Source organism: Haemaphysalis longicornis, unplaced genomic scaffold (genome assembly GCF_048455015.1).
Source record: "Haemaphysalis longicornis isolate Haplotype H1 unplaced genomic scaffold, Haemaphysalis longicornis Haplotype H1 scaffold_3, whole genome shotgun sequence".
NCBI lineage: Eukaryota > Metazoa > Arthropoda > Arachnida > Ixodida > Ixodidae > Haemaphysalis > Haemaphysalis longicornis.
Window position 1 is genome coordinate 98,433,505 of NW_027526335.1, and position 27,533 is coordinate 98,461,037.

The 27,533-nt window shown below is 44.4% G+C and overlaps 1 protein-coding gene across 1 annotated transcript in view; it reads left to right on the plus strand.

The window, feature by feature from the left end:
* The window catches only part of LOC144175347 (salivary peroxidase/catechol oxidase-like), a 91,750-nt gene that overhangs the window by 19,955 nt on the left and 44,262 nt on the right, over window positions 1-27,533 (plus strand). The window contains exons 2-4 of the mRNA XM_077704427.1: window positions 12,280-12,468; window positions 15,365-15,453; window positions 27,157-27,259. Of these exons, the coding sequence (XP_077560553.1) occupies window positions 12,280-12,468; window positions 15,365-15,453; window positions 27,157-27,259 (381 nt within the window). The remainder of the gene's footprint in view (window positions 1-12,279; window positions 12,469-15,364; window positions 15,454-27,156; window positions 27,260-27,533) is intronic.

A 27,533-nucleotide genomic window follows, 5' to 3' on the forward strand; every position in this document is an offset into this window, starting at 1 on the left:
TGTTTCTTTGTTGTGCGCTGTATGAAATTATGAATATTCCCCAACTTGCCCAGATCTAATTTCTAATTCTAGCAATTCCGATGTTAATTTCGATTATGGTAAAACGAATACATTCGAGAACATGGCAAACACCAAACAGTGACATTCTTTTACGAGCGCATCTACCATTTGCAGGAAGTGTACCACATATTTGTTGTCCCACGTGTTAACACGCTTTGACAGAGACAAACAACTCAGCACTTTACATAATTCGGTGTTTTGGTAATTAGAAAGCACACATAAAACGTTAAATGGAAGTAAATATTTTATTGAACAACAAATCAAACGCATATTTGTATATTTCATCAGTATGAAAGCCGGGAGCTTCTACAGTACCACACAGAAATAGAGTTTCTAATCTAACTGTAAATTATTTATAGATAATATTTATATCACTTAATAATTTAAAAGATTAAGTATGTGTAGATATCAAATAGACAGAATCGAAATTATTCGGGAATAAATTTTTCATTATGTACGCAATGTTGTACAAGTATGTTGGCCAACCCGTTTGCGCACTTCAATATGACACTCAGCGTTCCGGAAACTACATTATGCTGCAAATAAGTAGTTAAACATTCAACTTTATAATGTAACTGTTACCTCGAAAACGCCATCAAACATACATTTGTCGATTTACTTGTATCAAATGGCGGAACACCTGCAGAGCCAAACAAAAAACTTTACAATCCCTTCCTAAAAAAAATTGAGACAAGCGTGAACGCTTTCTTACATCAACACTGCGTCAAAAGTTTGTCAAAACCTCCGCTAAAAGTGCGTCCAACCTTCGATGAAAGTGGGTCCAATCTATCGCCCAACCTTTGAAGGCCCAATTAAATCTTAAACGATGAACGAACCCGTGCGACAATCTGTCGTTTACTAGGAAATCACATCTATAGATGCGCTTACCAAAGCCAACGTATCTGTATAAATTTAGATCATTTGTATACGAATTATCTAAATGTATACAGATACGTTGTTTATGAGATAAAGGCACGCTGTTGTACTTCTTGCCCATGATAGATTCGTCTGTTGTATTCTCTACAACCGTTCCCTTTTCGCAGTTTTCGAGTAATCATTTTGAACAATGGAATCCCGGTTTCACGCACGCTGTGTGTCCAGAGATTTTAACAGAGCTTTTCGGCCGACCAACCGGTCATTGGGAAATGCATTAGTTTGTTGACAGGACGCCGTCGGTCCGACTAAGGAAGCTTTCACGTTAAAAGCATGAGTGTCCAGTGGGTTCGTCGTAACATTGGTAGATGCAAAAACAGCTTTCTAGGAGAACATGCATCGCAGCGCAATTCTGCGATTAGAGCCCCTGCGTGAGCACGCAGTGTACTACAAATATTTGGTCCTGCCTGTCGGTACACTTTGTACTGCTTAGTGAACTGTTCAGTGCTTTCGAAAATATTTTAATGTTCTGACCAGGAAACACCCCATTTACAACTTTGCATGTTGCATGGTCACAAGAGGAGTGTATTAATCTATTTGTGCACTTAAATTCTAACTTCTGCCACTACTACGGTGATAACAGACTGTAAGGCACTGCTGTGGTTCTACAGTGATAAATCCGTGCCACCAACAAAGCGAATTCCACGAATGCCAGCGACGAGCATGCCATTTGATAAAAAAATTAACGCCGTCCCACTCAATGTGAAACCTGTCGGAAGTGCAGAGTAGTGATTCACCATAATGGGTGGTGACGCCGTTATCCGCTCACTGCTACCACCCATGGCTTTGCCGCCATGTCTCAGTCCTCTCTCGATATATATGCAATTCAAATTTCGCGTCTTCGCAGTGTACGCTCGCCCCCTGCCTGAAACTGCGCCAGCGGTAGTTTTGTTCTTTTTGTGCATGCTTTAATTTCGTATGCTGGAGCTATTTTGCGTCATTGTTGTTGTTGTTGTTGAAAACGTTTATTAAGAAAAGAGGGGAAGGGAGTTGGGTTAAAAAGTGGAGCACTGGGTGGCCATCCTATTCCGGTAGGCCGCGGGCTGTGGCTGCAGTCTTCGCCCGGAGAATCAGGGCTTCCTGTTCTTCGAGCTGGCTGCAGCGCAGCGCGCGCTCCCAATGCTCAGGAGAGGGGGAGAGGGGGGTAGGGAGGGGGGGATTGGACGGACATGTCCAAACTAGGTGGCTGGTGGTGTTGGGAGAGTTGCAGTATGGGCAGTTGAATGGGTAGAGGGTGGGGGAGACATAGTGAAGGCGAGTGTGATTGTGGTACGTCTGTGTTTGTAGGCGCCGCCATATGCGGGCGTCGGTGGTTGTGAGGGAGGGGTGTGGGGGGGGATAGAGTCGTCGGGAATTCCGGTAGTGGGCTAAGATGTCAGAGTACGTTGGGGGCAGGGGGTGGAGGGTTACGTCTTCGTGGGCCGGTACGTCGTTGGTCTCTCCTGGGAATTCCCGGTAAGTGAGTTCGCGGGCGGTGGCGTGTGCCACCTCGTTCCCAGGAAGAGATGTGTGGCCACGGATCCACACTATACGGGTCGTTGGGAGCGATGGTCGGCGTGCTAGGATGTTGGAACTGATGCGAGTGATGCGTCCCGTGGCGTAGCGGCGGCAAGCGAACTGGGAGTCGGTCAGCACTGTGATGTCCGATGAGGGTGCATTGGTGATGGCCAAAGCGATTGCAGCCTCCTCTGCTGTATCAATGGATGTGGTTGGTATTGTGGCAGAAGCTGTGATGATGTTGGTTGAGTGGATTACTGCTGTGGCATGGGCCGGGTATGTGCGGTATGGGGCTGCGTCAGTGTAGTAGGTATCGGGGTCAGCGCGGGGTGCATATGTTTGGGTAGTGGAAGGACATGAATGGCATCTCGGGCTGCTGTAGAAAGGCTGCAGAATGTTTCGGGGGTTGGAGCCGTAGGGTGGCCCAGGCGTTTAAGGAGGTGTCGTCCAGTAGCAGTGATTTGAAGTCTTTGAAGCTGGCTGGTAGTGTGGGCTTCAATCAGTTCCGACAGGGTATTGTGGAGCCCATTTCGAACGTGTATTTTTTTTTCTTGCGTGGCTAGAGCCTTTCTGCGCCATTTCGAACGCGCCATTTCTTTCTTGCGCGGCGGCTTTTTTCGCTTACTATCGTAAAAACCAACCCAACGAGCGTTCCAAACTAAATGAAAGCGGGGCTGCCGGTTATATACACAGATTTTGCCTGCAGTGTACTTGCAGTTTTCTTTGCGCTAAGCAAGTATGACAAGCGCCAGCGGTTCACGAGGTTCGAACGGTTATGACTATTTAAACCGCGTGGTTTTCGAAGCCTCAGCGTGACTACCTGATGACGGTACACAAGGGTCTACTTGGGTCCGTTATCTCGCTGCGCCGCCTGATTCCGGCAGTCGCTTGACATCGACCGTCAGCTAGCTACGACGACAAGGCGAGCCCATAAAGTGCTCCGCACTTAAAATCTGACCTGCGCTGTTGCATTGCGCAATGCAGAACGTCACGCTTACATTGCGCAGTGCCAGAGCGCAGATGACATTTATGAGTCAAATTGCATGCTCAACATCTTTATTCCCGAAAATTTTGTTGTGGACTGCATGGATTGGTCAATCTAGCGTATTGTAGTGAAGCTAAGGCCAAGTTCAGATTGTGGCCGCAAGTGTCGTAATATATTTAAATAATGACGTCATTCGACGTCTCAGCCAACCGAACTGCGTGAAACGCCGTTTTTTACGTGCGTAGCGCACGATATAGCTGTTGCGTCAGCAGTCTGAACATAGCCTAAGTTACGGGATTGTCTTAGAGTGTATCGTGAACAGGAATGTAATTTGTTTTCACCAATAAAACGAAACTGTCGCACTTCGTATCGCCGGCCCACTTATGATTTTAGTGGGGAAAAGTATCGGCTTGGTTCGTGCTGAAGTTCTAAATGCAGAACCCTATCTTTTTATACTTGAATTCCACCCGCCCGATAGAAATAATCAGAAACGGGAATGGGTTCAACACTGCCACCGCTTCATTATATTTCGCAATCGTATATATACTTTGAAATAAATATTCACCGCAAATAGCGAGTTCGAAGCATAACATGACAATTTTTACTGCAAAAGTTCACGTAGAAGGCCAGAATATCAAACGTTAAACTCGTTTATTTTATAAAAAGAAATATCTAGTGAAATGATAACCTTTTTTTACGTAATACCATACCGCCGTCATAGCAACAAGTGAAAGCAATAACGTGAATGCCACTTGCAAAATAAATCGAAAAATCATCTACACAGGTCGTCGTTATCGCTTAGTAAATACGGCAGCAGGCCACAAGCCTTTTTAATAGTCGGGCTTCTTAATTAGGTAGCGCCCAGTACCAGGCAAAAAAGTTTAAATTCCCCGCGATGGCGAAACGGATCGACGAGATTAGTAACGCTTTCCTGTAAAAGAAATCTGCAGAAATTTAGGGAATTGGCTTCTAATGCGTAGCCTTCTTACGCAGCTTCTATAGGGAATTAATTCTTTATAGCCAAATGAGTAGCGAAAGACGTGTGATTATTTTATTCTTTTTACGTTTTATTTTGTTTCTTTTCGACAATAATGTAAATTCCTACTTTACTTTACTTGCCTATGAGGCTACCAGAGCGGATTCCACGTAAGCTTGAAACCCTTTACCTCCGGTTGCGTTTCAACGCAGCGCTCACGAACTCTTACCGCCATCGCCTCGGTATAACTGCAAACCCCTATTGCGATAATTGTGGATTGCCCGAAACAGTAGAGCACGCCCTTCTAGAGTGTCCGGCATACATCCAAGAAAGAACTCACTTCGCAGAAAAGATTGAGTGCCTCAACAACGCATCTATATCTTTGAAAGGTCTCCTTGGACCCTGGCCCTCTCCATCGTCCCAGAGAAAAGTGTTGGTTGCTTCATTTGACTATTTACACGGAATCGGCCTCGCAGATACAATTTAGAACTTTACGTGTGAGATCGTGTGGACTTTTAAGTCACCACGCAAAGCTTCGTGTTCACTTTTTCTTTTAATATCTTCTTTTCCCCTCTTTCTTCTGCCCCACTTCTTTTAGGGCCTTTACTCCCTTCTACCCATCTCCGCAGAGTAGCATGCAGGCAGGAACATGCCGGCAAACCTCTCTGCTTTCATCTAATAAAGAGCTCTTTCTCTCTCTCTCTCCTTTACTTCACTAATTACGTTTTTTTCTCTAAGATGCAAGATCTACTGCAAAGCTGGTCGGTATGCGCGATTTTTTATTTGTATTTTTAACATTCGTTAGCGTACTTTCTTATTCTACGGTTTTTGGTGGGGATGTATAAGATGGACATTTTTTTATTTTGTCAGATCATTTTTGTGAAAATTTTATTTTTTCTATTTGTCTTATCTTTTTCGTTTTTGAATATTCTGTCCGACGTGTTATCTCTATTTAAGCTATTAAACGATTACAGGTGTTACCTCCGCCAAATGTACATTTTTGTCAAAATGCAGGGCGTTACGCGGTCAGTCATTCTCGCCATTTTTTATTTGTATTTATAGTTGTTTCGCGGACCTTTCTTATTTGTTGTTCAGTTTTGGGGCAGATGAATAAAATGTATATATTAGAAATTGTAAGATAATGTTTGTGAAACTTTTATCTTTTCTTTTTTTTTGCTTTTTCAGAATTCGCTTCTACAAATTATCTCCGTTTACGCCATTATAACGACTGCCGGTGTTACTTTCGCCAGGTCTGCATTTTTGTGGAAATGCAGGGTGTTACATGGTTTGCCATTCTGGCTGTTTTGTATTCTTATTTTGAACGTTTTTTGCCGACTTTTTTGTTTATCCGTGGTTTTTGGGGAAGATTATAAGATGCATATTTTTGATTTTGTTGGACCATTTATTTGAAAGTTTGTTTCCAATTTTTCGTATTTTTTGGTTTTCCAAAATGCTGTCACGTCCGTGTTACCTGTTACGTCCGCCAAATCTGCATTTTTGTGGGAATGCAGGACATTACACAGTTCGCCATTCTTGCCATTTTATATTCCTATTTGGAACGTTTCAAGCTGGACTTTTTGACGGTTCGTCGGTTTTGGGGGAAGATGTAGGATATGCACACTTTTGATTTTGTCAGATCGTTTTTGTGAATATTTAATTGTTTTATTTGTCTTGTTTCTTTTTTCAAAAATATTTTCGACCAACTATCTCCATTTACGCTATTACAACGATAATAGGTGGAACTTCCGCCAAATCTGCATTTTTGTGTAAATGCAGGGAGTTACACGGTCCTGGTTTTGGGGGTACTCGGCAAAGAATTCTACGCATTAAAAGCATGCTGTTGCTATCCCAGCCCCATGGACATTAAGCACACGCGGCACGTATCAACGAGGGGACGGCGATTGGGCGAAAATGGCTAAAGAAGTCTAGAAGATCATCATGCATCAATGAAAACAAATTCACAGGGCCTGTTTACGTTACCCCCACGACGACCTGAGTAGCGACGCTTGAAGACAAACACATCATTCACATTGTTTTATGTTCTATTTTTCGCATTCACGTCCACAGTCTACATACTTTTCGTCCAGCTCCGACGGGGCTATTTTACCATCAAACCTTATATTGACGTCGGCACAAATTCTCGTTGTGATGCAATTTTTTCTGCTTTAGTTAGCTTAATTAGCTTCGCTGCCTGTATGCTGGCTCGTCCGGCTACATTGTTCCGGTCCTTTCACCTGCGGTGTACTGCAGTAGACGGCCCGCTTGGTATTGCCAAAGTTAGCGCTGTGGAACTTGTCGTGCTAAGGAATCTGGACCAGTTATCGTTTAAAAACGTTGAAAGTGGACTCAACGAAAAAACATATGAGGCTTTCCCCTTAAGAGTGGCTGATTCAATTGTCACCAGCCTCCGATTTCGGAGCATAAGGCTGTATCCTCAAGAGGGTCATTAAACTTTTATTTAACATATGTTACAATATAGTTGTCACTAGTTATCTACAAGGTATATCGCAGGTATTGCCCATCTGACCACTTTAAAGACCTGAAAAAAAAAACGGCATTTGGAATGCCGTTGCAACCTCTACAGAACCTAATGCATCGAATGAAAAAAAAAGCAGTGGCTTAGCTCGGCTATACCAAAATATACGTAGCGTGAGCTAAGGTTCCGCTGGTTATTCTTAGCTTTCCTGGTTGTCTAGGATTAGCTTGATTATCATGCTTACTGCTGCTTCAATGATACACAAACGGTATACCCGTTATGTGACCCATGTATATTTATCAAGCGGCTCCAGTGCAGCGTCACCAATCGCCCCAGAGCTAAGCTAGTTGATGCGACCCACGAACCATCGGTTCCGCACCCGGTCACCCCTCGCGTAATCAACAAGTGGACCGGGCCGCCACGTGCCGCGCTTGCGCAGCACGGTGTTGCTGCGACGCACGATCCATCGGTTCCGCACCCGGTCACCCCTCGCATGATCATCAAGCGGACCGGGCCGCCACGTGCCGCGCTTGCGCACCACGGCTCTTCAAGAGCCACGCGGAACTGCTCAACCTCGGCCAGTGTAGATCACGCTACAAAATACCCTTTGTGTGACTTGGGTAAGGTTTCGTGGTATTCGCGATACCAGCTTAACACATGATGCCTTTTGCGTTAAGTGTCCAAGATGCAGCAAGACAGAAGGCAGTTTATTTAGGGCACCCAAGGCAAAACTTGAAATTACCTGAAGCGATGGTAAAAAATTCGGGGTTATTTTTCTTACTGACGATAACAAAAGCAACATAGAAGGCTGAATACAATTAACTTCAAGTAACATTGACACATCGCCTGTGCGAAGTACGAAGAACGGGTACGTCTTTATACCTCAATGACTAACCGGATACAAAGCAGAACAATTTTAATGTGGACTGACTGCTCACGAGCCAGACGTCAAATTTGCCAGGAGTGCTCAGTCCCGATTAAAGTTGTTGTGTATAATTTTCTGAGGCGGGCTTTCATTTCTGTCGGATTTGAGGCGACCAAACCAGGCCAGTCAATGGCAACACCCGGCAACTGAGGAACTGAAGTTGGCTATTTCTTCTTTATAGTTTGTTTTACTCCCCCCTTTTATGGAGTGCTCAGTGCCGGAAATTGAGCGTGTAAGATTCGGGGCACGATCAGCTGTTCGCCTCCTGAGCCCTGGATTGACCACGGAAACGATGCTTGTAGCGCAACCACCCGTCAGAACGTCACACTTACTTGATAGTATCAAGGTTTTTTTTCCACCTCGAAGGACTCACAAACCACGCTGTTTTTGTTGTTACCGCTTCGCGGCAAAGTATAAGCGCACATTTCAAGTTTCTGGACTAAACTATCATCTTTTACAAATCGCATACCACCATTTTAAAGAAGCCATTCGATAACCCCATTGATTACTGACCCGTCTAGTAATGCTCTCTTTGAAAACGGAGAGTAAATAAAAAGTGACAGTTCAGCACGGACAGCTTGAAAAATATCTATGTAAAACTAAGCGTGACTTGATGTTCGACCGGAGCAAGATTGAAGCAGATGGGATGCGTCATAGACGCATTATAATACTTCTTGACCAAGCAAAATAACCTACTGCAAAACAACAGAAAGAGAGAAGCCTGACGTAGAACACCTTATATGCAACACACAAAATTGGAACGATCCGGAAAGCGACTTCTGTTATAATGTACTGGATGTTTCTGCCTTTATTAGCTTTTGCTGGCAGCGCCCCCTCGCGGATCAGGAACAGTTCGATTATCTTGTTCCGCCGTCCTCTGAAAATTGCAGTGTACTTTTTTTTTCGATGAGAAGTTGTTATGTGAGCGTGTCCGAAGAGCATTTTTTATGCTCGCTCCCCCGTTCAGGCAATGAATGCCAAGAGTTATTATGCTGTGATTTAGCTGTCCAGAAGGCGTTACCTTCAAACTATTGCTGGCAAAATAAAAACAGAAAAACCTGGGGGGTTACTAGTTGTCTGAAATGTAAATATGGTTCTTCCTGGCATTAACTGTTTTATTTTGTGTAAGTCTGGAGTAATTTTCAAAAAAAAGAAGAAAACATTTTATTATCCAACCGCTGTTGATGACGACATCGCTCGCCCCTATTCTTTGCCATCTCAGCACGTCCCGCTTAACAACAGGAACTATCCAACTGCCACGCCATATCTACCAATACAACCGAAACGTCTTTTTAGACCAAATGCAAATACCCTGAATTGATTGTATTATACCTTCCTAGTCTAATCCAGGCTTCAAGAAAGAGGCCGATGTTCTTTTTATGCCACGGGATAGGCTTATTTAACCAGCATTGCTCACTTTTGATACTAAAGCGGACATTGTGTGTGGCACGCATTAAAGGACGCGATTGTGGAGTAAGAAATAGCCGTATTGAAATTTCAGCATTGGGGCGCGCATTTATATCTTGTCCTCTGCCAACAGTGCCCATTTTCACCTGCTCAGTTTTACTCCGATGTAGGATGAGGAAAGAAATCTCTTAGTTGATTTTGTGATGTAGAAATTCCGGAGCTGTGGGCTTCTTTTTAGAAATTTTTTGGACTTTCGCAGCGTGTTTTAAAAAGGACCAGACAGTGCCTTCACGAACAGCCGCTAAAGAGAATGTTTAACTACACACCACATTTTTTTGCTTTCTTGCTGCAGCCTTTGCCTAGGCTGTTCAGCGATATTTAAATCGTGCACGCGTCTTAAGTTACAGCATGTTTTCGTCGCCTCAATACAAATGGCATGTTTTGTTGGGAGAAAGTGAGAGTTGCGTAAGCAAGCTGGTAAGCCTTTTTTTTTCCGCCGCACTTGCTCACCTCTACTTGTCACTGATCACAACGCATAAATAACCATAAACACAAATAAATTTGAATAATGCCACGTGATGTCAATGACGACAAACTGAAATGCTCCTGTCTAGCTTTCTTTCTTAAGTAAATGAAGAATCCCACACTTCGCAGCTTTTCTGAATTCGCCTGAACAAAAACCGCATTCCTTTGGGGTCAAATATTGCGGAACAGTTGCTGCAAGCTTACTTTATGAGAATTATTAGGAACGACAACTACAATTGCGTTCCACCAAGCTGTTCTTGGCGATTGGGTGAAGACACCCTAAAAGATTTTTTGACGCAGTTTCCTCAGAGGCCAGCTTCACCAAATTCATTACTAGAGTAAGTGCCAATAAATACGACCCGCTCCACGAGATCTTACTTTATAAAATTCAATTGGTTAAAAATGCGATTCAACCAAATTAACCAGTCGTAAACACGAAATAGGGCCGTTTCTTGCGTTGTGGAATTGAGCGCTTGTGCGTATAATTTCTTCGAACACCAGAACTAGTTCAATGTCGGGCGTCTATGGATTAGTTCTATGTGAGGGGAGACCAAAATGAAATTAAGACGGAAGACACTCGACAGACACATATTGTGCGTACTCTTGAATCTATAAAACAAAGGGTAAACACATAAAAATCAAATTGCGTCTAGAGAGAGGGCCCCTAATTGTTTTGTGCCTATCTGTGCGTACCTTCGTTGTCTGTTACCAGAAACCTGATCGCCCCATTCAAATTCTTCGTGTTGAATAGGGGCCGCCTTGGGGAGTGAGGAGTAGGAAGTTATAGAAAGAAGGGACAAAAGTTTGCAAGAGGGATCGGTCCTCTATCCGCCTTCGAGAAGCCGAGTCTCTTCCTTAGAAAGACGGAGGCTTGACAACAGCGAATGAAGATTTCATACTCGAGACGCTACTTCTGTGTACGCTGTCTGATATACAGGACTCTTGCGGGGTTTATTTAAAGCTTGTATAGAAAGACTATTGGAACGCAGCATCTTTTTGTGTGGAGAAGCAGTTTATTATTACCCAGATTTGACGCAATACCCAAGGCGTGTTGTTAACATAATGCTTCAGGTCCCATCATTTGATATTCAAAGTACATGATGAACCAAAGTGATAATCGCTTAATAAAATGATCAGATGTAATAAAAGACGACATTTGTTCATGCACAATCCTGGTTGATGCTGGGTGACACGAATAAGGCTTCGGAAACGTCTACTATAACCGCCACTCTTGACAACTATTGAGCCAAGTTTCAGTCTAGACCAGAAATATTGTTAAGAACACGGTGAGTACAATTCAAGCCGCACTATACAAGCTGTCTTCTGCAGGTAGATCAACCAAAACAGAGAAGGAAAAAGATAACTTTGTTTTACGAACGATACTAGTTTGTTGTTGTCGACTTCACTTCCAAACAAAACAAAGGAATGATAACATTTGCCATCGGAATAATTTTTCTGCTGACGCACTCAAAAGAACACCAAAATTAAATACAAAGCTGTTTAGTAGCTAAAGCTACAATGTTTAGTAGTTGATAGTCTCACCGAATATGCATTGTAGTTTCTCGGCTGCGTAGTTGTCGATCTGTCGTTGTGTTCGCGTGTATGTGTGCGTGATTAAATACCTGCTTGTGGGTTAGTGCGTACCTGCGAGTGTCAATTGGTAAGTTAGAACAATTTATTCTAGTCTCTGGGTGCTCATTAAGCGGTTATACTTTACAGGGAACATTCGGGAGGTATCCACTCTAGCAGTGTATTTTTCTCCCGTTATGCATCACAGGGTTGGGAACAATTTCTTAAAACGCGAGAGTTAGCTAACACCGATGCATGGATTTAACTTGAATACACCGGCACTCCTTTGCACATCACCAATTTAATTTTGCCGCGCTAGCCTTACTGCAGATGAACAGGCACTGTTTTGGCAGTTGGCGTTGTAAGGGGCATCTTCTCTCATTGCTTTGACAGACAATGTGATGTTGGTTCATAACTATAATATATCGAGAAACATTTAAGGCACCTACACAAGAGAGACTCCAGAAAAAGAACCGGGAGAGTCACTGAAAAATCTTAACTTGACGTACAGTGCGCAACACACTTGTCTATAACAGCGAGTTCAAGTTCAACAAGTTGCATATCAAAACTGCAGAAACAAACTTGTTGCAAAATGTTGTAGAAACAAGAGGTGGGATTTATGACGAAGCAGTTTTCTTTTAATTCTCCCTCAGAAAATGCAGGATATGGTTGGCGGTAAGAAAGCTGTGTTATAGATAACTTTGTTCCCCTCTGTACGTGTCGCGTTGCAGGGTTCGTCCGATGATATTAGATGCCCCTAAGAAACTTTCAGACTCATTTTATCGATATTTAACACGCAAATGACGTGTGATTTCGTACATTTTTTTTTTCGTTTCCTAAAAAAATACGACGTGGTTGAATCATTTTTCAAACTCACACCAGTGTCTTCCCGTCACCTCCCTTTTTCCCCATTCCGTCTCTCGCAGGTTCCTCTTCCTCCGGTGTCCGCCCGTGGCGTGCGGCGTCGAGATGTTCGCCGGTGACGGGAACTTCATTGGTGGCCACGTGACGTTGACGTCATCAGACTGCGCGCTATTACTACACAGGCACTACGTGCATGGCGTGGGCCGCACGCCGGCCATTCACTTTAAGGACTTTTTCGAAGCTTTCAAGACGTGAGTACCCGCTCATGTTTGTTGCCGCCGTTTACATCCTGCCGCGACAAATTATACGTTCAATGTGCAGTAGAACAGGATACTGTAAAATAGATGCCGTGGTTAACATTAGGAAGTTTATGATGCACCTGGCACAGTATACTGACTTGCCTTAGAAAACGAAACCACGAAATCTCAAAATAGCGCTCTATTAAAAGACCGCTTGAATGCCTATTTTGAACTCTAGTTTAAACATCGGTTATGCTGAATACCTTTTTTAGTAAATCAAACTAACTAAATACAATTTGATTAGTTCAATATTGTTCCGAAGAAATGAAGTGAACACATCTTGAGTGCAAATTCACAATACCGACAACGACAACCATACAACCGTATCATTACGGTTAGCGAAAGTAATGGTATACCTCGTCTGTGCAAGAAAGAAAGCTAAATTTTTCGCTTGTTTACTCAAGTGCTTTCAAGTTCTCCTCCGAACGTGGTACGCAAAAAACAGTCGTCTACTCACACAATGAGCGACTTGAGCTTGCTTACACCCTTACTGTATCTGCTGAGCTAAACACTGGACCTAAAGAAACGGAGGCGCACTGCTTTCCAAGTACATTACACGTGTCCTTTCACGGCTGACCTTTATTCAAAAACTCGTGAAGTCAAGGAACGTTTATTCTACTTTCGAGATAGTTTGCCAATTAGCACAACTTAGCACATCCTTGAAAGCCGTGTTTCAGGCTCCAAGCAGTACCACATAACATGAGTCCATATGCCCACTTCGTTAAAGAAAATAGAATGGCACCTTTAATATAGGCCGCGATGCTTAAATTCAATGACCCTTTGCGTTAATTATTCTTGAGTTATCAGGTAAGCAGAAAGATGCACCCCGCTTAAAATCCCAGAAGTTCAAAGGGTTGAATTGGTGTTTTCTACAGAAAAGCTGGCTCACCCCATCTCAATTTCAACTTGCCCCAAATTCAAGAACAGGGGCATTCATATCTTACATCGCCTAGTTAACTTTGAAAAGGAACGAAAAATTAAATGATGTTCTTATTACTAACGCAGTTTTTATTAATTCGACCGCAGGTAGTAGACAGATATGGACTGTTTAGATCTTAAATAACAAATGTCATTAGTCAAGTTGTTAAATGGAGATTTCTTATTCATTCCGCTAACATTAAAAATGTTACAGCACTTATGTCATTTTAAGGGTCAGCTGGGTGTATTAAAGTATACTCGATGCTACTCCATGGCTCATGTTCAGCATTCAATACTCATAAATATTTATTACCTATACAGATAGACCGCCTGCTCTGTTTTAACTTTTTAAAGAATTACACCAGACATTCCTATAGAAAAAGGGCGAGGTGCGGAATAGATGAGGGCATCAAAGCCTACCGGTTTCCATTTCAGATGTTACATTTCAGATGTTATACCATGCAACATGAAATAAAAACAGGAACAAAAATGCAGGAACTGCTGAGAGGTAATTTCCTGGCAGAGCGGATACATTATTTCCAGCGGCGCATCTCCGAACGTAAACGTCATACCAGTAGCGACACCAACGTCATCGCGTGCATCTATGTGCGGGTCTCTCCTAAGACGCATCTAAGCATTAGTGCTTGAGGATTCGGGCGGAATTCCAACAAGACAGACGTCAACGTGCACCAGATACTGGGACATTTTGTTGAGCCCCAGATGGTCCGATTTTTCTGGAGCACCCCACTGACATTCGTAATTCAAAGCTTAAGAAGACGAAACACCAGAAAGTAGACGACACGAGCGCTTTTTGTCAACTGTTTTTTTTCTTCCGAAAAACACAACGTCTTAAATTTCGATCCTTCCTACGCAATATATGCGCTAAGCATACGACGATAACATTCGTTTTAATTCCATCATCGCAGATGGCCTCTGAGTCCATTCGTGGCCACACCGTCCGTTGGGATGTCACAACTGTTCCTCCGAACTTAAGCATTTTGACCTCAAAGCTGGGCTAGCAGAATGGGTGCTGAAAAAGAGATCAGAATGCGCAGGGAAGAGGTAAATCACTGTGGAAGAATGAAGCATAAAATGATAAAGCTAAGGATTCACTTCGCTTACGCGATGTAGGAACAGTTGGATGTGATCGAAAAAATCATTTGCGCTTCAAGAGACAGTGATGTTCCTGACGGCGGTGATAATGACTCCTATGTTCATCGCTTGCCTGGTAGAAAGATATCCCTGCTAAATATAACAGTTTTGTCCCATTATTTCTTCCGATGTCCATAGGTGATGTTCTGTTGAAAACAATACCGAAAAGAAAGCAATATTCGGAGCGGCGTCATGACATCACACTCGCCTCCATATCCACGTCGGACAGACGCCGCCAACTAAGCCATTACCACACGCATTGTACAAAGCTCATTGTTCCCTCACCTTGAAAGCGCTCGACCGTAATGCGAGTGCCTTAACGTGAACAATGCATTACGGCGGAAGGGAGCTCGAAACGGAGGCACGAAAATGGATTGGATGCTTTGCGCAGTATTACGCGCTCGCTTCTGGTACTGCCTCAGTCCTCAAAACGCGTTAGGACATTACCGGCCGGAGCAAACGCCTGGACACTTTCGGCACTACCGTGCGCGCGCCTTTCAATATAAGCGCCCTAAGTGGGGCATAGTCGCGCACTGCTGAGACGCGGTATTTTTAACAAAACAAACCGCGCAATGAGGGGAGCGGGACAAAAATAACAAAACGACTGGTACTGAACTGAATGACCCTATACCTCACCGTTTATCTCGGCGCGCCGGCTTTCTCTTTTTCGTAAAATTTTGAGAACTATTTTTATGTTTCGTTTCTGTGTGGCTTCTAAAGCGTTTTGTGATGCGTGCTTCTGTCCCCTTTCGCTTTTTTTCTTCTCTTCCCGGCGCAGGTCGTTCGTGAGCGCGGGTCCGCACGAACAGGTCTGCATCAAGTACTCGGACGTCAACAACGCCGTCCGAGAGGCCAAGTCAAGGCTAAGTGAGCCCGCCGATCTCGTTTTTGCCGAGCGCCGAACCACCCACCTCACTCCCAGAACCTCACTTATTCTTCGCGAATTATTTTTTTTTCTGCTGCCTTTTCTTGACTTCCTTTTCCTCTAGCTTATTTTAGTTATTGCTTTTAGAGTTGCATTCTTTCTCGGCGTTTGCTCTCCCCCGAATGGGCGTCAAGGCGCCTCAAGTCAATACTCCTTAAGTCTTCAAGCGAGCCTGACTGGACGTGTCATGAATGACGTGGGTTGCACGGCCAATGCAGAAAATGCGTAGCACGCTCACGCACTGTCAGCGCCCACGCTTCCTACCCATTGTGTTTTTGCGCGCCTGTGGAAGTAGCCGTGATAAAGGCTGTCCGAGAGACAGAGCCTGAACAAACGCGTCGAGGTCCTTTGCCGGCACGTGACGCCTCCCGCAGGAAATGCACGGCGAACTGACAGTATAAGTGCTTCTGGTAAGCGCCACACACAAATAAACGAAATTCGCCTTTGTTTTTACGCTGGGCGTGGGTGTAGTACAGGTGCCGGATCCAGCACTTCAAAGTAAACGTCAAACGTATTACGAGGGTGGTGTATGTTCAGCAACGGTATTCTTTGTATTAAAGGTTGTTTGAAGTTGCGCCTGCGCATATTCAGTTGCACAAAAATTGAGGGAATAGGTTCGTTAAAAATAAGCAGGACGCCTGGTTCGAGTGCGATTCTACTCTTCAGCCACTTCATGTGCAAACTTTCAAGTATGCTCTTCCTTTGACGCGGGAATAAGCATTGGTAGTCAACATGGACGCCTTCAGCAGCGACCGCACAGTTGATGCACAGAGCACAGAGCATGATGCTCTGTGCATTCCTTCCTGATTTTATATACATTCAGACGCAGCACCCAGCGATGCCCGGGTGGGCCAATGCAACAACGGGAACAACACGTATTGAGTTATTTCTTACTTGTGTCACAATTAGTTTACTTTGAAATTCTCTAGTTGCCCCCACAATAAGGGTAGGGAGAGAGAGAGAGAGAGAGAGAGAGAGAGAGAGAGAGAGAGAGAGAGAGAGAGAGAGAGAGAGAGAGAGAGAGGGAGAGAGAGAGAGAAATAGAGAGACAAAGTGAGAGAGAAAGAGAGAGATACAGAGAGAGATAGGTAGATAGATAGATAGATAGATAGATAGATAGATAGATAGATAGAGAGAGAGAGAGAGAGAGAGAGAGAGAGAGAGAGAGAGAGAGAGAGAGAGAGAGAGAGAGAGAGAGAGAGAGAAGCTCCTTATTAAAGAACAAAATGCAGAGAGGTTTACCGAATAAGGAATTCCAGCTGCTGTGGATACATGGCCTCCTAACACAGAAGTGCGGTTAATGAAAGCGGCTGGAACTGGTGTTTCATTTGAGAGAAGCAATAGCTACGTGGCAGGGACGGCTGAAACCTCATTTTTCGATCGTATTTACAGCGAAGAAAGCAGATACGCGGTCAGTTCTTGTACCTTCCTTATGTAGTAAGAAAAAACGATGTTGATTGAGCTTCTCGCTTAAATATCTACGTATCCGAAATTTTAAGTTTGTGGGGCCAAGACTTTATGTTGAGTGTTGATATCACATCTTAGACAATTTTCGCTTCGTTACGAGTTAATTTCCACATTATTGCTCACCCTTTTACTTTTTTTTCAGAACTAAAATCTGAAATCCGTTTTTTCGGCATTTGTGTGACTAATATTTGTAAGCAAAACCCAATTGTATGTATAAATCGGCAGAGCACTTATTGAGAAACCCGTAAAAACACGTGATTTACCCCAAATCGAAATTAGTCATATTATGGCTTGAACAAGCACAACGCCTAAATCAGTTTTTTTTTTCAGCATTTGAATGGGTTACCTAGAACAGCGAGAACCAGTTCGATATCCGAATGCGCCTGCGATATATTAAAAAAATTCATTTTAGCCATTTTATCTCTTTCAGGAATGTAACGTTTTTAAAAATCCAGCCACACTTAGCATGTACATCACATACAAATGAAACGAGAACACGAAAACATGAACCAGAACACACAAATTGCGCGATTTATTTACATGGTAGTGAAATTATCTCTTGGCTTTATACAGTAACAAAGATTGAAAATGTGTCTTTTCAAATATGCCACTAGCGAACCCTTATCTTATCTGCACTATGCATATTCTTTGATTTTTCGTGTTCTGGTTCATATTTTCGTGTTCGAATTTCATTTGTCTATGACTGCGCACGTTGATGAGAATGTACTCCTAAAATTTCAATCCGCTAGAACGAGCAATTTAGCTGGGTTTTGATATTACCTGTTAGATCATTATTATCAGTATTATTAAAACGCGGCAATCGTTTGAATGAACCAAACTTGTGTTTTCTCTTCATGGCCCCTTTAACAAAGAAAACATCTTTCTCGCTCTTTAAGCATGTCTAACGGCGAAATGCTTAAAAGTATTTTTGTGTATTTGCATACATGAATAATAATAACGAGCAATACATCAATTCACTATATTAATCACTGAAACATATCTTGAGGAATCTGAAAAACACGCAATATACTCCGAACTGCATATTCTATCCGTATAGGTTCGTTCTAACGAAACCCTGAACAAGCTTTATCGAAATTTTTTGCGGTACATAAACAAGCAATAACCACTCTGATATCTAGACGGCCAATCGAGAAAATCACAAATTTGCAAAAATGCAATTGCACCTTTTTTCTTCCTGAGGAGTGGAACATCAGAAAAATTTGCCTTAGTTTCCCCCTACGTCATCGATAGAAATGTATCATTGAAATTTCACTCGGTCGGTCGGTCGGTCGGACGGTCGGTTGGTTGGTCGGTCAAGCACTTCTCTCTTTAAAGGCACATTCATCAATTCTTCCAGCAAAGGTGCACACGAAACTAGTTATAGTTGAGCTTCTCGAGGCTGGTGAGGAACAGGCGTCAAAAACAATATTTTTCTTTATAAATAGGAACTTACCCTAAATTTCCGCTTAACGAATTTGAATGGCTCGACCGCGCCTGATCTTATCCCCCTAAACGCTTTTACACACTTTTGGGCTGAAAAGGGTTTAGAAATCTTGTCTCATGGCATACACCTTTAAAATGTGTTTTGGCTAAAAAAGGGTGTACGCATTAAAAAAGGGTAGGCTTGTGAACACCATAAAATAAGGGTGCAAGTCTGCTTAACACCATAAAATTAGGGTGTGCCCAGCGTAGCTACGCGTGGCAATGTGGATCGGCTGAGCGAGGAGAATGACATATACCGACACATTCAACACGCACAAGTCACGCTTGGACCACAAATGAATTCAGCAAGAAAACCAATGTGATGAAAGGATAAATTTATTGTCAAAAAATCCTGGTATCAATGATACAACGTAACAACCAGAAACAATTAAACAAGTGCAGTGCCGGTTGCTACAAAACTAATAGAGCGCGAAGGCTGCAAGTAACAGACACTTACAGAAACATATAAACAGCTTCAAGTTGAACGTGATGCATGGTGAGAGAAAGTACATGCTTACTTACCTTAGGAATACATCTGGTATTTTTGCTTTAATAGAAGCAGAGGAGTCCTCTGATAGAGTCGGCGGGCTGGACGCAAAAATAAGATATTTTGGCGCTAATTTTTGAATTATGCAAGTGAACATATACAAGTTGGCATGCGGATTTAAAAAAAATCATTTTAATCGTGAGGTGATCCTATGTTCAATGAGACATGCAATTTAATAAAACAGAAAACACTTATCCCACATACTTTTACACCCACCAGGAAGGGTGCTAATATTTCAACATCCTTTTTGCCACATGGGTGTAAAACTACAAATAAGGGTGTTTGAAACTCAGAAAAAAAGTGTACAAGATTTCTAACTAAGAAAAAGGGTGTAAAATACCTCCAACTAAAAAAAAGGGTGTAAAAGACCTCAAACTAAGAAAACGGGTGCAAAACACCGCAAACTTTGGAGGTATTTTATACCCGTCCACAGGGATGCACTTGAAGATTTTCTACGAGCGGGGGGGATCTTTTGTACCTCACGGTGTTTAAAACGATACGAACTGGCATAATTTATTGCCAGTGGAGCTGCTTATGCTTGAGCTAGGTTCGGTGGTGTTAGCAAAAAAAAAAAAGGCGAAGAAAAAAAATTCCGCCGCCTGTAAATGGTGCACTAGCGCAGATAGGGTGTTATAACAGTGAAGCCGGCTTTCACGCTTGCTCGAGTGTCAGCACAATGGGCGAATGCGTATGCGCACCTCTTACTATACCATTTTTAAGGTTTAGTCTTTTTGGGCTACTAAAATGCAAAAACTTGGCGCAGCTTGCACTTGCGGGGCAAGGCTGGAAGAACAGCGGTGCAGGGGGTCGAGCTTGCTTGTTTCTGCCTTGAACCCGCTGTCATTGTGGGGGACAGACGACATCAGCTTTGTAAAATCCCGCTAAACTTGACTCACCTAGCATGAAGAACATTTCGAAACCAGCAAGAACATATCCTAGCAAGAACATCTCGAAACCAAAGAAAACTTACCAATTCCTAGCAAAACTTAGCAACACCTGAAAAAGGTAGCTCGAGCCCCAGCTCCGCGATTTCTTTTTTTTCTTTTTTTTGTGCAAAAGAACACGTACTTCATGCCCTATCAACGCCCTACAGAAAACCCAGGGTGTTGCTGTCGGTGAACACCCTTTTTGCCACATAAAAAAGGTGTAGAGCTACAACTTAGGGTGTTGGAGCCTAAGAAAAAGGCCGCAATGACTTTACAACACCCTTAGTCCACTTAAAGGGACACTGAAATGAATTTGTCAAGCTCCCGTTTTTGCTTGCACTGCGCAGACTGGCTCAAATTAACACACTTTCATCATTTATCCGGTTGATAAGTCGGTAATTATTTTATAAAGCCCAAAAGAAGAAAAACTATCATGCGCGGCCTGCGGCAGCCGCACCAACTGAAGGCTGTGACGTCGGGAGGAGGTGCACCGTGATTGGACGATGTCCAAGATTAGCATTCATACAATTTTCGGTTTCAGTTCTGTAAAACAACATGCTTGACATCCGACGTTATCGTTGGAGGGGCATTCTCAATATCTCAATAATCGTCATACCACGCTTCCGCCATGTTTTCGGCTGTAAAATGCCTAAGATAGCCTCCCAGGATGGCTTGGAATCGTAGCAATCACTAGCCGAGGCCTTCGCAGTGGATGTACGCCCTCAGGGTCACCGCAGACGCTCAAATGCCATGCGCTTTTCCCCCATATTTGGAGCTTGCCTCACCCATGCCTGTATCGTAAAAAGCGTGTTCGCACCCGGCCAAGGGTATGCTGATTCTGGCCTGTACCCACTGCCCGCAAGCAGTCGGTGCTTATGACAACAGCAAGCCAACGAGAACTCGCTAGCGCGTCAGTGTCAGTCTGCGCGCGTTCTGCGAACTCGCTCGTGGACCAATGAACGTTACGGCCCAAAAAGGTTGAATTCAGTATAGAAAACATCGGCCGAAAACGAAGAAATAAACTCACAGAGAAAAGGATGTACTCTCGGGGATTCGAACTGGCGACTTGCCATATCACATACCTCGCGCTCCAGAGTACTCGGCCATGGGCCAGCGCTGCCGGTGTTGGAAATATAATGTATATAGTGTATAACCACTATACACTTTTATTTAGCTTTAGTATTTCAAGCGGCTTAGATGACTATTTGTTGCATAGCGCTCGCGCAGTAAACGTCCCCCAAATTTCCACAATATCTCATGTCTAGCGACTGCAGTTCTTCGACGGAAAAGCGTTCGCAGATGTGTGCCGTGCTGCTACAGCTGTGCTTGTTCTCCCAACGCAAAAAAGTGCTTCCTGCACCCTAGTTTTACGCCGTACGGTAGAAGTGTCAGTTTATTTTATTTTCTTAGTGTACCTATATTGACTTCGCTGACTCTTCTCTCGCCTTCAAGTGGCCTTAGATTTTACTACTATAGCGTATACCAGTCAGCGAAGCGTCGCATGTGCGCTTCTGCAGCGCGAGTGTGGAGTGACCTGGACTTGGAAATTGGTACAGTGTACGAACTAACAAAGTAAAGAAAGGCACATTCTTCCATTCACGAACGTGTCGCGGCTTTTAGTTACAAATGAGCGAACGAATTGGGGCGATCCGTCAACGGCCGGCGGACTAAACGCTGGGCAGACTGACTCTGTAGGAAAATCGGCGAGCCGTCCAGTAGCGCAGTCAAGCCAAGTCATTTCCTCCTGACGTCACACGAAAACGCCACAGAAAATTGGCGGGGGTGCAGAAAGGAGGACAGCATTTTCGAATTGATTTTTCTACTAAATAAATTCGCGTAAACGCACTCAGAGTGGTCAAAACATGGCTTATGGACTCGGGACTACAATTCGCGCTAGTAATCCCGCAATGTGTACATATCACTTTAATGTCCCTTTAAACTACACCTTTTCTAGGCGATAAGGGTGTAAAGTAGTTTAGTGTGTACGCGCATAATGCGACAACGGCAGGCCAACATGAAATTCACTACGTTTTCATCAGGGAAACCTTGTCGGCCGTCTATACCCCGCTTAACAGCGAAGGCAATCCAAAAGACAAACATAAACACACGCTCTCGTTTGTATGCAGGATGTTTGTTACTCTTCCTGTGCTCTGAAACAAGTCAAGTACGAGAAGGTGTTTGAGGAGCCATTTGATCCAAGAATAGTCATTTATGCCCAATTGGGCGAAGAGTTTGGCTCAAAAGAAAGTTTAGCGGTCAGCACCTTTCCCAGCTACTCGTACCTCCTTTTGTAAAGGCACGTCCGTGCACCTTCTTACATCACGTAGTGGGAATAGCAAGAGGAAACCCCAGTATACGATAAACACAGAGTGACTGTGTATACTCGGCGGCGGGACAGAAGCATTACAGTGCTCGAGAGCAGGGCCAGCAATGTGAAGGCTCAAATCCAGGTTACTCTTCTCATTCCGGGGTCATTCAAAGAAGCAGCAGTCAGCCATTTTCCATGACGGCCCGTCGTCAACTTAATTTCAAGAGTTGCGCCCCCGCAGCGCTTCCCTTTTGCGGAGGCAAGATTTCTCCGCTCGACGAGTGAGGCTATGCGAAAATTCACAGTGACTTCCGGGACTGCTTGGCTGTCCACGTGTTCTCTGAAGGGGCCTTTTTTTTTTGCCGCTGCGCTCTTCTCTGCGCGTTTACAAATTGCCTCCTTTGTGCGCGCAGTTTAGTCGTGGTGGCACGCTCATGGGCTCGTGAATGCATTGCGTGATCCGGAATACGACCTGCGAAGCAGATTATTCGGCCGCTCTGGCACTGTCGTACGGGACTGAATTTGTTCGTTGAGAAGTGGCAGGCTGTCGAATGTATAAACGGCTCTGTGATTGACAGGTGGCAGGGCGTTGCCGAAACCATCGGAAGATTTGGAGCGCACGCTTAGATGAAACGCAAGAGAGATTATTCTTCGAGCGTATTTGCGGAATATTGCACCGCGAGCAAGTATTTCTGACACCTCTTTTTCGTAAGTACTACTCAGCTTGAGAAGAAAGTTGTACCACAAATAAAATCAGAAGATTAGTGGTAGGCGATATTACGAAATACAAGGATTGCTTAGCAGATATAGGTAAATTTGTGCCGCAAAATTAATTGACTATAAATGTTAGGGGAGGTCGCCTGAATATATAGGCACGGTGCAGAGTTAGAAAATGTTATTTCTTGGGGCAAGGGTGAGAAACGCGGGAAAGCACATAAGCGCCTCCTCATGATTACAAAATAAAAACTATACAGCTTCCCCCAGGAAACAAGGTCCTTGAGGTCACCACTTCATGAACCAAACATTTGTAAGTGCCGATTGATACGCGCCTCACGATTTTACGCGTCGATGTAATAAAGAAACGCTGTCTCTACAGTGCCGCTGGCGTCGCAATAATTAATGGACGTCAGGTCACGTTATCTTGCGCAATATCGCGTCTGGGACTACGTCACAACCTAAAACGTCTTAAAATTGGCTAAGTTAAAAACTCTAGGTTTTCCTTTAGCTAGCCTAACCTAACGTAACCTGACCTGACCAATCTAACGTAATCTAACCAACACTAATCACAACGAAACTTAATCTAATGTAACGTTACCAGGCCAAGAGAACCGACCGTTATAAACGATAAAAATCTCTAAATACTAAGCTAAATCATCAAAACAATGATCAAAACAATAGAAACTCGAAATGAGAGAGAGAGAGAGAGAGAGAGAGAGAGAGAGAGAGAGAGAGAGAGAGAGAGAGAGAGAGAGAGAATGACTGTTGGAGGAAGGAGCCAAAAGGGCCTGATGTGGGATATGGGAATAAGGGCAGGGGAAGGTGCTTCAAATAAAGCTTCTTCACGGCACTTAGAGCGTTCACTTGAGCACGTCAGGTCCGGTTATGCCCATAGGGGTACTACACGTGCGCTAGAAGAAGCGGCGAAGATAATCTGAGCTTATTATTCTTCCGATTATATATAAGGAGCCGATCGGGAGCCACAACGGTGCACTTTAGGGGGTAATCTAGAAAGGGGGTGACGATCCGCCATCATACCACTTTATGGAGACCTGTTTTTAGACATAATTCTGTAATTTGCTGTAACATTTGGGGGTTGTTTCTGACACACTGGATGTGCTTTGCAGAGGTCGCCGGTCGTACTTGCGTTGTGAGGAACTGGTCGAGGCCAGTTGAGTTGAATTTAGATTGAAATGGTTGGGTGAGTTGTTACTGCCACAGTATGGGCACAGAGGGCTAGTAGGCTGCCCGGGCGTTGTCCATTTAGAGATGACGCCCGGAGTATAGGCCAAGTATGCGTAGACTTTGTTAGCAAATATTTATCCTGTTCTTGGTAGGGAATGCACAGGACCAAGGAATCCAGGTGGTGAGGCATCGGCAAGCCGTTGCCTGCTGGGTTCTTTTTTCGGCGGTATTTCTGCTGCCAGTGCACTTCGCATGCGAGTTGTGGGTCAGGTCGTTCATGGATTGACGCGGGAACCACGGGAGGATTGTGCGGGAGAAACCATGGGAGGACCGCGGGCAGCCTTATGCATCGGCTGGTTTTCGTCCGCTTCATGTGCGTGAGCAAGATTCCTGACCACGGACATAGCCGGATGGGGGAGGGGAGTGTTGAAGCCCCCTCCGAAATTTTTTCCCGGCATAACTCCTCGCTTTCTATAACCCATATCCCCTCCGAAAAAATTTTTGGCTACGGTCCTGGTTCATGGCCACGCGTATATTGAACCCGTCGTGACTGAGGCCTCAGATTTTCTAAAGAATGTTGGTGGGTTTATGCATTGGAGGGTTGGTAGTTTTGTAAAGAATGTCGGGTTTAACACAACTACTCTAATTTAAAATGAGAAAAACCACAGAAGCGCCGGACTCCAACCAAGGCCGTTTGCTCCACGAAGCTAAGATTTAACCCATACGTAACTCCATGCAACTCTGGTACGTAACTCCATACCGCGCCAGTCCCGCCCTAAACGTACAAAAGCCGTCGGAATTGTAGACATTGCGATGAAGAAATACTGAGTGTGGCCGACTTTTACAGCGTATTTAACCTGTAACGGCTGAGCGCTTTCGCCAGCGTTGAAATGCGGTAAAGCGACCCCAACAAAATGATTTCTTCTCTCAGCTTCCAGAATACAGGGGTTAAAGAGGCCTGATTGCAACTCGTATGTTGCCGGCGAAGTGCGCCGCGAGAGCCTAGAATGGCGATTGACAAGTGATGAAGGGGTTAAGCGCAGTTGCCCAAGTTACTGGGAATTTTCTCTGAATTCTGCCTTTGCATGCATCCTAGATGGTGCTGTCCCGATTACCGCTTATTTCATGGTTCATTGTTTGTTTTTAAAAGCCCTAAGGGTGTTTGTTTTGCGTCCACAACAACAAAAAAGAAGCGGAAGGGGTTCGAAATTAATTACAAAGGAAACAAAGTGCATGTGAGAAAAATTGAGTTCAAAAGATGAGCAAGAGATTACAGCACCACCGGAATAAACTAGATATTCAGGCAAAACAATTAGTTATTTTTAACCCAGTTGTAGCGACAACTGCCATGCCCGCCTATAGCTGTCGTGAACATTATTTATTTTTAAGAAAACGCACTGGAAAGCCTCGGCTGACGGAAAGAACCTCGCTTTGGAGCATGAACTCCAGACTAGGAAAATTTTACAGCTACTTGGATCCGCTGACGGCGTGCTAGAAGAAGGCAAAGCCTTGCACTCTTGTTGGAAGTTTGTATGGCCGACCCGGGGTCGTTTCTCATGAAGGACCGACTATATTATAGGAGCGAAGCTCTTTAGGGGCTGAGGCTGTTGGCGTCTCCTGTCGTTGTCATCATAATCGTCGTTTGTCTCATGTAGTCACCGTACTAAAACACCGAGAAACTCGTTTACCCCTCGCACTAGAACGTAACGTGTACTAGGAAACACCGGGACACTCATTTACACCCCGTGCTGGAGCGCTTCGTAACACGTACTAAAAAACACGGGGACACTCGTTTACGCCTCGCGCTGAAGGGCTTCGTGCTTCAAAGACAAGAGACTTTTACAGCAAAGCCGTATACCTCTACCCCCCAACGGTTTCATTTCCGTTGGCAAAACAACGCGATGGCGCACAGAATACGCTTAATCACTGCATGCTTCCGCCCTCCCCAGGTTTCACGTTAGTGGAAATGTTTATCACGCTGCTTGCGAACAAAACTGGAAGTAAACAGTGTCGCGTGATTTGATCTATTTTCTGCTTTGGCAAGCAGCGCGGAAACTTTTGTGGCCGGTCCTTTATTTTTCGGTGTCGGAACACTGATTGTAATTTTCCCCTGAACTTCACGTCCAGCAAACACCCGAATGCATTTGATTCCTGATTCTCACAAAAAGCATATCTACACGGGAATTTCAAATTGCGGGTGACGTGTCGGAAATGCGCGTTGGGTGAGATTCCATAGTTGAGGTGAGGGGAGATCCAGTCTCGGTCCGCCGACCGGCAGGCGGTCAACGCCCCTCCACAAACACATAGCCTGTTTCGCTCCCTCTACTCACGCGCATGGATGCTGAACAACTACCCGGTACTTAGGGAGTTGCCGCAGAGCAGAGAGCTGGTCCCGGAACGGCGCTCAGTACGCAGTGAGCACGCCTGCGCATGTGCTCCGGCAGTCCCGCCGGCCAACTACCGAGTGCCTTTCCAGGGCCGGTTCTCTGATCTGCTTTAACTCCATTATCCGGCTTCGGTTCTTTGTCTTAGTGGTACTTTCTAGCGACGACCATGCCTGAGCCGAACTAAACACGCATGCTCAGCGCGGAAAAGATAGCCACTGTGCCCGCGCGTAGCCATGCCGATGGGGCTGCACACCATGACACCCAGTCCTGTGAAGCTAAGGGTCATTTACACCGTAAACACATACGAGAATAGCTGTATATTGCTACGGTATCGCAAAACGTAATACTGCGCCCTTCAATGTATCACGTCTACTGAAATAGTTTTTGAGCTGTCAACTGGGATAATGTCGTTGAATTGTGCTGAACACTGCTGCAAACAAACTGGGAAACTGAACCAAATGCGTTGCGGAACAACAGCTACAAGACAATTCAAGCTTCCCTTCCTTCGTTCTTGTTTTTAACACATGTGCCAGCCGATCTCATTGAGATAACAGTTCGCGAAAACCTTGATTCTCTACGTCGCACTGATTCGGGTACCTGTCTTATTTCCCGTTTTGTTACCGCAGATTACATTCACCCCTACGCGGCCAATAACCCCTTGCCAGAACCCCAGGACATCGCGCCTACCGCCGAGCTCACGCTCCTTGTGACGAAGATCTTGGCTGCGCAGTAAGTGGCGAATAATTTGTTTGTATTATGTTCATTTTTTGTTTCCTTTTATTTCCCATCCCGCTGTTACTTGCCCTGCTTCCTTTTCTTCCTAGAATATCCTTGTTTCGTGAGGTTTTTCATGAGTCGGCGCATTCAGGGCAGTTAAAATTTGAACGCGCTATGAGGCGAACGTTCGTCGTTCACTCCGACGAAGAAGAACGGGAGTGGAAGGAGCGCCAATGCGCGCGGAAAAAGAAAAAAAAAAGCTTTTATCGCCCCAAGGGATAATTCA